Below are 15,789 nucleotides of genomic sequence, written 5' to 3'. Positions count from 1 at the left end.
CTGTTTTATATCCAACATATTGATTTCATCTTAAATTTGAGACTTCGATTCTGGTAGAAAAAGTTGTCCCAACATGACACAAAGTAAGGTCCATGAAGACATGGTCAAAGGAGTTTAGAGGAGAAACAATGGCCAGAACAAAGTCATGACCTCAAACTGTGGGGTAGAACTTCTTATCCAACACCACTGTCTGAACTTGTGCCTCTGGAGAAACCTTCTGACATTCTCATGAACAAACTATTGGACCTGTAGACAACCTCAGAAGAAAAGCTGAAACTGGTGTAAAGAAAGAGGTGGACAGGCATGGTAACAAACACTATGGAGTTTAGTTGGGAGGACACTTGAGTTCATATTTCTCAAAAGGCATGTAGTCAAATACTTTTGAAATATTTGATAGAAGTTTTTTTTTTTATCTCCAAGATCCTACGAGAATCAGAAAACTTCTAAAAGTGAATGCACTCTCCTTTTTTTACATGAAAAGTATTCCGCCTTCTAGACAACATCTTTCTAGGGACATCCATGCATTTTTTAACATGACCATGCAAAAACACATTAAAAAAGCATGGCTGCAGGGAAAAACAGGGCGTGGGCACCGGACTGTATCGCCTGCAGTACTGACCTGCCCCCGATAGAGAATATGTCGATGGGTTTGAAGGAAAGAAATCTAACAAATAGGACAATCCGGCCTTGTTTCACATTTTTTGACCAATTTAAAAGCAGACTGAAGCTATGAGGAAGTTGTTTATTACTGTGAGTTTTCATTCTCAGTTTTCTGCTTTTTGTGGGGGCCGTTTAAATAGAATTAAAATTTTAGCACAAACTAACACTAGAGCCAGCTTCACCCCCATGCAAAACAGTCAGATTTTACACTAAACATGAACTTAGGTCGGATCTACTTTAGTATAATGTTTATTATTTTGTCAGATGGTTTTTATTAAGCTTCAAATTTTCCATTTCATGGTTGTACTCAACAAAATTCTCCTTTTACTTGGTCCTGATGAATCACCCATTTTTAAAACATTATTCACTTGTCCTGAATAAACCATTCAATTGGCCCAATCCATCTCCGGCTTCTCCTTTTTTTTCTTTCACCAGAATGCAGTGGGTTACATCAGAGATTAATGGTCCAGTATGTACATATCAGTGGTGAAACACCCCAGCACAATGCTAACAGGATGAAACAGGTTTCCAAAAGAACGAATAAAATGTCCTCTGTAAAACAAAGCAAACAAAAAACATCCATTACTGGATTGGATGGTGGATGGAAGAAAGACATATTTAAAGCATTTGTGTTGTGTCACTCTTCACAGAGGAAGTGGAGATCATACAACTCATTCCTGTTATGACAGTTTTATTTCAAAATGACCTCCAGAAGGACGAGTGTGGGACTGAGGCAAAGCCCTGAGCTGGTTGCTCTTGCAAAATCTCTTTTGTATTTCTATTTTCTTTTGGGTTTTTTCCTTTTAATTAATGTTACTATGTATTATTCCTGTTAGAGTAGAATAAATAAACACTGAACTTGTTGTCTAAATTTCCTATTTTTGTGCATGAAATGAGTGATGGCTAAAAAAAAAGTCTGTCAAACTGATTTGTTTTATCCTGCAAGCATTTACTAACTTCATTTACTAAAAATAGATAAACAAGCAACTTCTTGTGTTCCTAATTTGTGTTTGCTAATCAGGCTAAAGTAACAATTACTAGAGGTGGGAATCTGGAGACACCTCACGATTCAATTCGATTCCATTCAGGAGGCAGCAATTCAATTACAAAATAATTTGATTAAGAAACAACTATCAATGCATCCCAGATCTGCATTTGTTTTTTAGAAATATTCATCTTTACTACAAAACACCAGACCAGGGGTCTTCTACGAAAATGTTAAGAGGTCCAGTTAAGGAAAATTTCTTGAATTCAAGGTCCGGAAAAAAACAAATAATGTCAAATTATTCTGGTTAGTATATTCTTAAGAAGCCCAGGCTTGGTGGCAGATTGACATGCAATTATTATCTAACTCTCACTTCAAATTAATTCTGTACAATTTAAAACTTTTTTTACTGTATTTAATGTCCCTTCAGAATCTACCAGAATTACGTTGATCGTGTTAATGGTTGAAAAGCTACAATATGTTAAAGATTTTGTGTTTAAGTGTCACCGGCGACGCCTCAGGTGTTAAAGGGTTAACTCTGGAAATACAAACATAGACTCCACAGAAGATTTCCTTTCTTCCACACAAATCCTAATGAGGACATTGTGAGAAAATGGCTTAGACCTGCAAGAGGAGGATGTGCAATTTATCATAACCTATTGAAATATTGGGCTTGCTGCATGTCCCGCGGAGCATGTTTTAAACTGTTTATTGTGCAGTAACCACACATGCTATACCAGCATGCCCAACTCTAAGCACTAAAAGTCAAACATTTCCTTTTTTTTGTTTTTCTGTAACAATAATGATGTAATTAAACCTTTTAATTATTATTTTTTTCATTCTGTTACACTGTTTGTGCATACACTTATGTGGCAACAGTGAAATTTCCTAGTTTGGGATCAATAAAGTATCTTTATCTTATTTAACTTATAATAAATGTTCAAACAATGAAGCCGCTTTAAGATAAGAGCATATTTGTAAATGTATTGAGAGACTGGTTAATAATTAAGCAGGGCTCTTATGAAACAGTTTTAGCTAGGTCATGTATTTCATTACTCTACTTTATAAATTTATTCAGATACATTTTATGGATCAACGCTTTTATAAAAACCTCTCCATGGTACTGCATGCCGAGGCCATGTGATGAAGATAAAGTGTTTGTGCAGGATTTGGACACACTAAGGTGGCCTATGTTCACTTGCACTGTTGATTTTTTTTTTATTTTTAAGTAAAGTTTATTGAAAGGGAAGACTACTTGACAGAGGAATAATCATTTGATGCAGAAACGTGCAAGGTCTCAAGCACTCTCATGAGTATGCATGCGTGCTGAGCTGTGCAAATGAGCGTAGCATAATGGACAAGATGGATGAACAACAGCATGAACTAATCAACATTATAACAACACATTATACGGGGGCTTTTGATTTGCATTTGTGAGTTCCAGAGTCTACTTTTGATTAAAAACCTCCATAAGAAGCATGCCACGTATTATCCCACTCGTGTCAAGCGACTGTTTCATAAATATTCGACTTAAAGTAATTGTATGCTTTGTAATTTGGAGCACTAAGTACTGTTTGAGAGGTAAATTTGATTTCACATATTTGAACTAAATATCTAAATTTGTCTTTTTGCTATGACTGATGTCACAGTAATAAATAAAGTAGTTTGCAATTTAGTTTCAATTTTCTCACTTAGTTGTCTGTTATCTCCACTTTCACTCGGTGAAATTCAACATGTGTCTGCTGTCCTGCTCAGGAGTTACACCACACCTTTATCACTTTTGTTTGGATTTTTTAGGACAATAAAACTGTTTCTCATTTACAAAAGACATTGCTACCAGTTTATTTTTTTAAACAAACCTAAAGCTTTTTTTCTCCTTTCTCTTTACAATAACACAAACAAAACCCACTAGCGAGCTAATGGCCTTAACTGTCCAGACTGGACTGGACTAGACCGTAACAGTATTTTGAGTGTTTCCATTGTAAAATGGATCCATTAAGCCAGACCAATTAATTCCATTTTTGGACCCCTGTTGGTTGTAGGTCCATGAAAAAAATGGAATGCACCAGTTAGGGCGGAGCTACTGCCGTCACATGATGAAATACACTGATTGGTGGAAAGGTTTTTACGATGACAGCAAGCTTTCGGCCAGCGCGTTTCCTGAATCAAGATCCAAGTTTTGTCATCTTTTGGGCTGTATTCTTCTTCATCTCCCACAATCCTCTTGCAAAGAATATTAAATTCTTTGCATTTAGTATTCCCACCTTTCTCGCATGGTTTAGGGACCGGAGACACGCTGAATCTGCGAATACGGAGAACCATTATTATGCTCAGCTACGTCATTAGTCTGCACCCCGTATGCGCCTTGATGGTCCAATACTCAATGGAAACGCTCACTTGAAATGCCCGGACCATTCTAAACCGGCCAGGAGCGGACTGATCCGGATCGCTAACTGGAAACGAGGCGTAAGTTTGTCACAAAGCTGATTTTTAAACCAGAAAATATTTTAACCAGCCGGGAATCTGCCAATCAACAAGCTGCAAGTCTGCAAACCAGTTTAATATTGTCCTCAGAACCAGTGTAAACTCAAAGCACGTCACAGTGATGATGCCATGACAAACAGAGTCTCCAGAAATTCATGCAAAGTTGTTCACATGTTTCTGTGAACAGAGAATGGGTATGCCCCGCCTCCAAAGAGCTAGCCAATAAAAGCATAGTCACTAAATGACACTCTGAGACTTGAAGAGCCCTTTGTTGAATAAGTAGGGTTCCACAATATAAGGAAAACTTGCAATGTATGATATTAATGATTAGTAATGCGATGACAGTATGACTTACAATACATAAACAAATAGCAAAACAAAAAATGATGATTTTCCGGACTTTAAGTCGCACCGGAGTATAAGTCGCAGTAGCCAAAAAATGCATAATAAAGAAGAAAAAAACATATAAGTCGCTCCGGAGTATAAGTCGCACTTTTAAGAGAATAGTCCAACATTTATGAACAAATTCAACAAGCCTGCATTTGACATCAAATGCGATTCATGCGTCAAATTCGAGTAGCTGAATCTTTTGATGTGCGTCTAATTTAATGCTCAATGCTTGTCCAAAAATGTGTTTATAAACTAGACACTCCGATTGGAGAAGCTGTCTGAAGTTTTTAGCCTCATCGCTACATGATGGAGGCTTTGGCTGTTTATATTGTTTAAAATACACAGAAGATACGGATGATGTTGAGAGGTTAAGTTATTTATTTTTAAAGAACTCCACAAAAGCATCTATAATCATCTCTCCATTCTGGGTTTAGGACAGCAGTTTTTTGTCTTTTTCTTACGGCGATCGTTACCTTCTAGCCTGCAGGAGCTGCGTCTGAATGACAGTTTTTAGCTGCTCTTCTGTCTGTTTATAACCCAGTTTGATGCCTTGTTGTCCCGCATTAGCCCAGGAAGAGAAAAATAAAAACAATAATAATAATGTCTTGATGCAAATGAGAAAAACATCATAACATCATGAGGAGAATGATTAGATTATCAGGAACGTTTGTTTTGAATGTAACTTCTTCTTCTGCGTTTCTGTCAGCTGTAGATACTGATACACAAACCTACAGTGCCCTCTAGTGGTTGTTATTGGGAAACAACCGCCAAAAGGCAACCGGTTTAAGTGGGGAAAATAACAAAGATATGAGCCTATTTAAGTCTAACAAAATCACATATAAGTCGCACCTGAGTATAAGTCGCACCCTTGGAAAATCCATGAAAAAAAGTGCAACTTATAGTCTGGAAAATACGGTAATACAGACAACAATTACCAACAATGTATGTGCTTTGGCTTGTTTTAAAACACGATGGCTTCTATATCTAAGCATCTGTGTAAACATTTAGGGTAACCATTTATCACAGTGCACCCTCCTTTTGCGATATGAATCTCGCACAAGCTAATATCTCGATGTCGATACATTTTCGATTTATTGTGCGATTTATTGTGTAGATTTATTGTGATTTTTTGTGTCAACCAAAATGTTACAGAGGGGAGTATAAAGGGGACATGCAGTTCAGATCTAGGGCTGGCCATGGTGCAGAGGAAGAGTGGTCAACCTCTCACTGAAGGATTGCAGGTTCAGTTCCCGTTTTTTGCCATCCATCTTGGTGGTTATAGGTTGATGCCAGTGTAAAGTACCAGAGCCACCATTAGTGTGTGTGCATGGATGAATGGAATTGTGACTGTAGACAACTTTGGGCCTTAGGTCAAGGTAAAAGAAACCAGTATATTATGCACCATTTATCATATTTTCAACACACCAAAACAGTAGCTTATTATTTTGGAGTTTACAAGGACTATGTTTGATCCGGACTAGATATCATGATGCATCCTCTATAAGTGAATGAAATGTTATTTGAGTGTGTGAACACTGTTGCTTTATTAGCCATGCAGCCCTGATGACCACCATAGAGAGTCACAGAGTGGGTCTAAGAGGGCTTGTTTTATGCTAAACTTGAACTTTGTTCAGAGAGGTCTATTTAAGGCCTGGCTCCAACGTTGTTCCTGCTCTGTCAACCATAAAGAACACAGCAAACTAGAGGAGCGGCCAAAACCTTACAATGCAGTCCAATAAATGTGACTCTCCAAGTCTGGCTCAATGTTTATTATATCTTGGAAAAAGATGTATTATGGTTTTTTTATGAAATGTCAATTGAAACATGATATTCATGTATTTTATTTGGTACTGTGTAACCAGTGGTAACAGGCTCCTGCATTTAAACCAATTGAGAACATTTCTCCTTTTAGTTATTGTTATTATTACTATTTGCATCAGCATCCCTTATTTACAACTGTTGGTCATAAAGTTCTAAAAGACCACTATAGACAGGATTCACCACAACCTCCTCTGGACACATTGTACCTGCGCTGTGTAACTTCAACGAACCCCTGACATACAGAATAGGGTGCACGATGATGTGGCATGAATGTAGAGAGCATAAATATATACATAAATACATAAATATAAGAAAACCGATGTTTCAGTTTGTGAATCTATTCATTTCAAAAGTTTGCTATTCATTTTACAAATTCAATTGATAAATTATTCTTTAGAAAATAAGTTTCATCAGATTATGACAAAACTATTCTCATATAATTAGTGATACAAACTGGAAAGTGTAGAACTTTTAAAAATCAGATGATAAATTCTTCCATTAAAAACAGCATTTGCCTGAAAAAAACCACAGAACTTTGTTTACACGAAGATCAATATTTTCTTTTTTTTATATAGAGTAACAGATATTTAACTTATGAAAGACACCCATAGACCTGTGATGTACTTTCTGTTAATTACACTCATTCCACTCTTGGGATAGACACAAAACTCCGCACTGCATCGAATTTCAACCATTGCAAGTATCAGTTAAATGTAAATACAAAGCATCAAACTTTCTCATGACTTCTTTTCCCCAAAACCATCATTGTTGATCGAGATCATCTGACCAACCCCAGCAGGAACTTTATTCTATGAAATAAGATTTCCCGCTGTTCTCCTGCATTTGTGTTCCAGGTTGCTCACTGGACCAAAACACACCTTTCGATTGTAGTCATGCAGATGATTCTTGAGCAACTATGATGTGTTATGAGTTCTGCTCCCCTTGGGTAACATCCATCTTTCACACGCTGTTTGTACCAACACATAGCGTGCAGGACAACTTGAGATCTTTTTACATTCAGCTTCACTGGTTTTCAGCAAGAAACTCTTGTCTGTGGGGCAGAAGCACTGCAGCAAGTGTATATAGCAAGTGGCACTGTGCATTTGCAATGCCCTTAAACTCTTTGTGCAGAGCATTGTACTCGTGCGCATGGAAATGAGGATCTGTGCAACGGGAGGCCATGCATGAAAAAGATGCAACACTCATCAGACAAGTTGGATTTGGTATCCGAGAGACGCACCTGAAAGCACCGCAGTGATTTAGACTTTTTTGAACATCTGCATTATGCTGTACTGACTGAAGTTGGCCGGATATTCAGTGTGTTCGAGAATGGAGCTACACATTTGTAAAAAACAGCAGAACTGCCAGGCTGGGTGTTGAAACTGTATCCGAATGAGAGTGACTTTAGTTCTAACAGAACGTTGCTACAAATTATTTGTTCAATGAATGTACTTCTTTGCAGCAGACCCTATCCCATAACGTTTGTGGATTTCTACAAAGGCTACTAGATTTGTTTTTTGGTTCTAGAAACGTGTTGCCCTAAAGTGCAATAAAAAACCTACACAGACACACAGGAAAACAGCAATACCTCCTCTAAAACTGGGCCACAGGAGGCTAAGTACATGCCATTTAGTCTTTTTCAGGTACTTTTACATAGGATCTCCTTCATTGTTTAATAGAAAGATTTATTTATTTTTGTTTTGAGGTATTCCAGTTGAATTTTGTGATTGGTTTACTGGTGTAAGTCCTATGTCATTTCATAAGTTTCACGTCATTCTCTGTAGCTCCAGCATGAAAGCTCCGCCCATATTTGATTTTCTAACGGTCAGTCGTTATCGCGTTAGCTTTATCATGGCTTGTAGGTGATTTACCTTCAGTTTAGAAAAATCTACTGGCTTGCACAAGTTTCCAGTGACCCTGGAAATCAGGCAACAGCGGTTTAGTGCAATTAGCATTGAATCCAGCAAACTCCGTCGTGAAGATGGGATTTGAAATGAATGGAATTCTTTGCTTAATACGTTAGCCTTCATTAGCTCATGATGCTAGCATCATTTTACCACTCAGACACGGGTCCTCTTCAGTCTAGATCAAGAGGGCCTGCCTCAAGAGAGGGAAGGTGGAAGAGAAAAATCCTCAACGTCCACAGAAAGTTCTGTACCTCAAGCTAACCTCACCATCACTGTCAATCACAGATCCAAACCACGCCTCCCCCGCTCAGCCGAAGCCTTTTTATTTTTTGCGTTTTTCAAACGTGGACCAACAGTGGAGTCAGCATCTAACTGTCCTGTTGTGTTACCCTTTAAATTTGGTAAGAATTTGAAAAAAAGTTTTTGTTAAAATATCTCTTTAAGTTGTATCTTTTTTACTTGTGATTTAAATGCAACTGTGACTAAAGCACTGGTGACTGGAAGCAGGGCTGTGAAATATGGCCAAAAAATAAAATGTCCAAATTTCTCACATCAAATTAAATTTTAATTATTTTTTCTCTCTCCCTTTACTTTCTAAAATAAAAATTACAAATGACTGAATTTATTTAGAAAAAAATATTTTATCTTAACATCTCCTCTGGCAGCAGGTGTTTTATGAGCTGCTGCTAGATTGAGAATCTTGTAAAGAAAAACACCTCTCGCACTTGACAACGTCTCTGTTTCAGGTGTTGAAACAAATTCTTTTTACTCCCACTTGTGGCAGCAACAGCTTTCAAAAACATGTTGCAGAGTGTGGCTTTTGTTGCTCCAAGTTGGACGTCACAAAACCGAACCAGTTCCTCAGAACTGAAGCTGAACTGAAACTGTCAAGCTATCTTTGGTGGCTGCCATTTTAGAATCTGTACCATTGACTGTTCATGGAAAAATGGACTGAGTGACCACTCCTCCTCACATTCCAAACAGGAAGTACCTGCTGGCGCCAAGAAGCCCAAATCCCATAGACTAAACATTCACATTTATCTTAACATTTCTTACTAATCCAGACTTTTTTCATTATTTTTTTTTCTTTATTGCAAGTTATTCATGTTATGAACCGGTGAATCAGATGCTTCAGTAAAAGCATGTGGTGCCTGCTGGCACCCACCTTAACAGATTCTCCCAAACGGCTTTCAGTGGAAGCGGTGTGGAGTTCAAAGAAGCTTACTCATGATTGGTGACAGTGGTTGTCATAGAAACGTTGATTCAGACCGACTCAGACCAATCACTGTCCTCTGGCTCCAACATGGCAAAGTCTGTATCGTAGAAAAATGGTGACTGAAATGGCTTCATTTCACTGGAGCCGGTGAAATGAAGGCTTTTTCTATGGGTGATGACACACCTGCTCTGTCCAGTTCTCTAAATACAGTCAATGATAAACACATAACAAGAAATGGGTAGGCTGGCCTTACTATGAATGACAGAAATTCACAAGAGTTTAATGCTGGGAAAATAAAATTCAGATTTTCCCAAAAATAAATATTCTTAACCTCTTAGGTCCTCCTGGACATCACATTTTAAGTTATATTTCCACAGCAGTTAATTCTGCTAAACTGTGACTACATGTTTAGATGGTTAGCTCAAATATTAGCTTGGGTCCTGAGAGGACATATCGCTGAAGGCATCTGAAGGCATCTGAGTTTAATGCTATATCGTATCTCGCAAAGACTCTTCCCTGTTTGCAAGTTTTGCACAATCGTGTCCAAAGACATGGATTTTAGCTTTGACTGCTGGCTACCATCTCTGTGATGGGTTCTCTCCCCGCAAACCCAAAGATAGTTGGAATAACTTCTAACCTTAACTCTGTTACCTTAAATAAGATGCATTATGTATTGATAGTAGGTAAAAAAGGAAAGTCCATACAAGTAGTGTAAAAGAATCAACGGTGAGTGAGAACAAGAAACTGTGAAAACTGGATCTAAAATGGATTTCATTTTTATTTCATGATGGTTAATAATAAAAAAAAGAGATGGTAGACTCTGTTACCATGAAAGAAGCAAGCTCGACTGAAGACAAGGCCAACAGGGCATTCAGAATTTTAAGGAAGTCTTTCCTGCAAATGGGTTTTCACCAACATAAATTCCCAGAGTGAGTCCCGAGTAATGCTGGGAGGTGGTGCCATTTGGGTCGCCTCATCTCCCGTTTGACTCAACGGTGAGACGATGGCAGCTTGTGGACTGACTGACTAGAGTGGGTTTTTCATCCATAATGCATCTTTTGTGTGGACCCTGTCTCAGTTAATGCTTTTAAACAAGTGTTTTCCATCAACATGCAGAACTGGACTCGTTGTATGCCAAAAAAAGCAATGGCCAGACTGGAAGGAGATAAAGTGTCCAAAAAAAAAGAAAAAAATCTAATCTTTTCTGGTAAACTAAATAGACTCTTTGATTCTTAACTGTATTTCACAGAAGATGATCATCATGAAGTAGTTCCAACAAAGATATCACTTATCAATGAGGTCCAAATTGAGAGAAATTCTAAATGTATTTGCATCAAACTACATGACCATAAGCTGATAATACAACATTTAAGCAACAAAAAATATCAATACTTTAATATCCAAGTTAGGCCTGACTCAATGCTCACAGCAGTGACATACTGGCAAGGCCTGCAAAGCCTCCAGTGAAGGCCTAAAATCATCTTTTTATATATATATAAAACATATATATATCCAAAATATATTTTAGATCATTCCAACTGTTCTGTGAGCTTCTCTTACAGCCCCAAACCCCAACTGTGCTACTGTCAGATTGTTTTTTCACATGAAAGTTTCTAACCAATCAGAATTTAGCCCTCACTTGTTGCTAGGTTCATAAAAGTCTGCCTTTCGCTCGTACGCTCGTCCGTCCTCACTTCCGGTTTTGCGGCGGATTTCAATAAAAAACACTGCTTATTAAACCATAGCCATATATTGATTAAATATGTTTACGTTAATTCAACCAATCAGAATTCGAGTTAGAGACTCTGTAGCTTCATGAGGACAGAAGATGACGTAATCGCCTCTGATTGGTCAAAGCTCACACTACCAAAGGGTAACTTCTTCTGTTCTGCAGGCTATAGGCAGCAGCTGCACTTGATTTTTATTTACTTTCTGTTTTGCAATTAACAATACAACAAGGTGAAAAGTTAAAAACAAATTCTTATCATTTTTTTGCCTTTTAATAAACGCTTCCAGATGCTTTTAACTCCCCAGGCTTCCTAATTTCTAAGGAAGTCCACATGAAGTTGATCCTGGTTTAAGTTTTGATGCTCTTTCAATAGCCGCACATTTTTGTATATAGAGCCTGAAAACAGTCATAGAAACTAGTGTAAACACGAGAGTTTGGAGCCCTAAGCATCATGTTTAACCCTTTAAGATCGGAGGTGTCATCGGTGACGCTTAAACGCAAAATCTTTAACATACTGTGACTTTTCAACTGTCAAACTAATCAGTGTAATTCCAGCAGAGCCGCTTTCCTTCTTCAGAATCTGCTGGAATTATGTTGATCGTGTTAACAATTAACAAATTACAGTAAATCAAAGAACATAAACTCTGGAGCTCTGGTGTTTTCATAGGAAGTGGCTGCTTGAGCGTGTGTTGCCAAGAGCAGTATTCCGTAACTTAACATATGAGTTTAAAACTGTTCGCTTCCTCCCGCCCCCTTTCAAGCACTCTATTTTTTGATGCCTAACTATCCTATGTTTGATACGTCTTTGTATGGATGTAAACCTCTGTTGATTTTACTGTTTATGAAATATTCTTGCTTTGATTGCTTTAAATCCAAAACTACCTGTAAGATTAGGAAATACCAGATTTTGATTGTTTTCTTAGTTGGAAAAGTTTGAGACTTTTCTTTAAGTGGGCAACAGTAACTTGTATGATCTCAATTGGGAGAATTTTTCTGTAAAACTGAAAATATCCAGTAAAGATATTTCTTTGCACTATCAGAACAAATAATTTAAATATCTGTATCGATCAGACACCAGTAAATATTGCAAGTATTGATGCCAATATCAATATTTTTCATAAATGCAGTGGATCTGACATGAACCTCAAAATCTCAATTATTTTTAAACACCATGAATGATTTTTTGAAAGTTTCCCTTTTTTAATTATTTGATAAACATAAAAACAGAATTAGGACAATATTTCCAATTAAATTGAGAAAACAAGAGTGGAAAAATCGAAATCTGCGGGTCAATACCAACTTGATATCGATATTATCGATATTTTGGATCGATCCACCCAGCACTGAAATGCTTCCACTCTTTTCTGGAAGCATTAGTGATAGACCTCAGAAAAGGACATTTTTATCAGCATAAAGTACATAATTTTTGAAGTGCATTAAAAAGTCAGGGGACTGTGTGAGTGAAACTGGAGCCAAATATAAAATGAACTGGGTAATGAGTAAAACCAGCATTAAAAGCTGGGTAAAAAATGGGAACAATTCTAATTTCCTTTCACCTAAGATTGGAAACAGGCACAGCAGTCCACAGAACTAAGACGTAACCTTGACTATAACATATTTTTACAATGGCTAATGTCAGGCTAACACATCTTGGCACATAAAGCTTCATCAGAGCATCTGCTTTTGGCAGAAGACCCAAACAGAGGAAGGTTATACGAGGAGGCGCACCTGCTATATGTTTTTCACTGCTTGATCTCATTATCATCAAGTATGTTGTCGTAGCCGGCCTGACAAGCTGCTGCTTTCAGCGGATTAAGAAAAGACTGATGAAATCTATATGAGATGCTTAAACTGATAACACATATTTATCACTGCATGCATTATTTCTTAATCTCTGCATCTGTTTAAATGTCAGATCCAATTTTTTAAGGATTCCAACGAGAAAGAAAATAGAAAGAAATGCAAAATTAGAAAGGAGGCCATCCTCGGTACATATGACTTTTTCTATCAGCCAGGAAGGCACTATCGTGTTTTGGTATTTTATATTCAGCTGTTTAGGATTAACAAAGCAAATCTCAGCAACAGGGTTGGGAAAATCTTTAAGTTTGTCACTTCTTTTTTTTTTTTTGCCAAAATAAATTTTTGAATTTTTCTGTTTAGACAAAAACAATCTTTTTCCTTAAAAAAGTCAGTACAACAGTCAATAAAAACACATTTTACATGCATTATTTTAGGGCAAAGTTACAGTCCAATACATTATTTCTTACTGGAAAACTTTTGCGAATATAATGTATATGATGGTACAATAAATATTGTGTGAGGCTGTTAAAGAATTCATGTTTTTAAGCTACTTTCTATGGTGGCCTTGAATTCCAAATCATACCAGCAAATCAATCAACGCAAAAATACACTAAAGATCCCAACGACAAATGAAAAAGCAAAACATATATTAAGTTTTAGAAATCAAAATTCCAAATATCACAATGTAATACCAAATAAGCAAAACACAATTCCAAAAAAATGGATAAAATAAAAGCCAAGTGTTTTGGAAAACAAAAATAATTTCCAGATTTTAAAATAAAATGTAAAAAAACAAAGAAACAAATAAGAAACTAGCAAACATCTGATCACCAGCAGTTATTTGGCATGACAATATCTTCTAACAGAAGTTATTTTTTAAGCTTCTGGCGACACTCACTTCAAAAATTATAAGATTGTTTATCAATTCTTTACCAGAGTTTGGACAAAATATCCTTCTGGTTTCTCTTTTCTCCACAACTCAAATCCAATCGGTTATATACCATAACTCCCACCTTTTGCTTCATTTTTTAACGTTTCAATTTGATTTCTGGAAATAACTTTCGTTTTCTGAAATGTTTTCTTTTTTTGATGGTTTGTTACATGTCAGCTTTGTTTTGATTTATAAAATGTATTGTTGTTTTTTCTTGTATTTCTTTCTTTCATTGCAAGATTTTGTTTTATTTGTTTCTATACACATCTGTTGTCATTGTGTAGCTTCGCTTCAGATTCAGTCACACCTACAGCATGGAAACGGAGGATTTGTGAGGATGTTTTTTCTTTTTTTTTATAAGCTGTGACATCATGCTTGAATCTTCACAAAGAGCAAACTAGGATGTTTTTTAATGAGCATTTAGGATGAGATCACTAAACATTGCACCTAATTTGCAATTAAATGTATAAAAGTTGAAAAAAAGGTCATTATTTCTTATACCTTAAACAAAACCAACATTTCTTTGCAGTGTTTTTTGTTTGTTTTGTGATTGGTTGAGTGAAGCTTCATCTTAAAGTCAAACTCCAATCATCTTTTGATCTATTTTAAAGACGCTCCTGGTGATCTCCTAATTTCAAAATGCTGATTTTAGCTAAAATTTAAAAGTCTTTGTCATTTTCTAGGACATAGTTTCTGCAGAGCGGCAGTTGTTTATCAGAAATTAACCGCCAAGTTGTGGGTCCCCTCATTTCCCATCATCCATTTGTTTACACTCTCTCCTGCTAGCTTACAGCCCCTCATAATCCCAACCTAACATTACCAGTGCAACAAAAACGGCGAGCAATATTAAAGTTATCCATCTGTACAGTTTTGAATTGTCTGGAAGTTTCTACGCAACAACAACAGGCTTTTAACGACAGCATTTTTCATTGCTCCTGATTCACAACAATGTAAATAAAGAAATACTCAGAAACTGATTTTAATCATAATTTTCTTGATATATGTCTTTCATCGTGAAAAATAAAATGCCACAAGAACACGTTAAAAGCACCAAAAAAAGCACGATTTTCATTGGAGTGGGTCTTTAAATGGAGACAGTTGTAACCACAATTAGCATTTAAAGCAATTTTTGACATCAGATTCATAGCTTTCATAGCGAAGAGCAGTCATTTTCCTTCCTAGTCAACTCTACAACACTCGTTTGTTCTTTTCCAACAGCCCAGCAGAACTCACACATACCAGCATGTTCACAACTTGACCCGTTAACAACCTCCACCATGCACAGAGCCCAAAAGAGCAGATGGAATCTCAACACGTACCTCCAAAGTCAGGCCTTAAACGGATGTCATATCCCTTCAGCAACTTGTCCACGGTAGTCTTGGCCACAGACATGCCGGTGTTTCCGGTGGAGGAGCTGTGTGGGGAGGGGGGGGGGGCAGAAACCAGAGGCATGACGACCATTTTCAAACAACAGGAATTGTGTTGTGGTTTTGAAACAGACGTGTTGCATACATGAAAAGGACAAATCTGTGAGCTCTGTGCTTTTTTGCAACACAAGGAAACGGGATTCTTAAAAAGTCATCTCAGCACATTAAAAAAAAAAAAAGTTGTTAATCACAGAAAAGCAGAGCAACTCTCTGGAGCTTATCTCCAACCTGTTTGAAATGAGTCTTCTAAAGCTGTTGCCTTTATGCCCCACCTGCCCTGCAAAGACACCCTGAGCCTAACAGGTATTTTATACTCTGCTCAGGTCTAAGTGACGCCTACAGCATTGATGCCATGACCTGCATCGCCCCGGCTGAACCTGCTCTCCAGCTGAGGCTCCTTGTTAGTCGGAAGCCAAGTTGCTGAGGTACAAAAAAAAAA

At 37.2% G+C, this 15,789-nt stretch overlaps 1 protein-coding gene across 2 annotated transcripts in view; it reads right to left on the bottom strand.

The window, feature by feature from the left end:
* gabrb4 (gamma-aminobutyric acid type A receptor subunit beta4) overlaps positions 1-15,789 on the bottom strand; it is a 76,433-nt gene that overhangs the window by 58,651 nt on the left and 1,993 nt on the right. For both annotated transcript variants that reach the window (XM_024265888.2, XM_024265887.2), the window contains exon 2: positions 15,243-15,337. In XM_024265888.2, the coding sequence (XP_024121656.1) occupies positions 15,243-15,337 (95 nt within the window). The remainder of the gene's footprint in view (positions 1-15,242; positions 15,338-15,789) is intronic.

This window comes from Oryzias melastigma, linkage group LG14 (genome assembly GCF_002922805.2).
Source record: "Oryzias melastigma strain HK-1 linkage group LG14, ASM292280v2, whole genome shotgun sequence".
Taxonomy (NCBI): Eukaryota; Metazoa; Chordata; class Actinopteri; order Beloniformes; family Adrianichthyidae; genus Oryzias; species Oryzias melastigma.
Note: the sequence above shows the minus strand (reverse complement) of the source record. Positions and strands in the feature narration are given on the sequence as shown.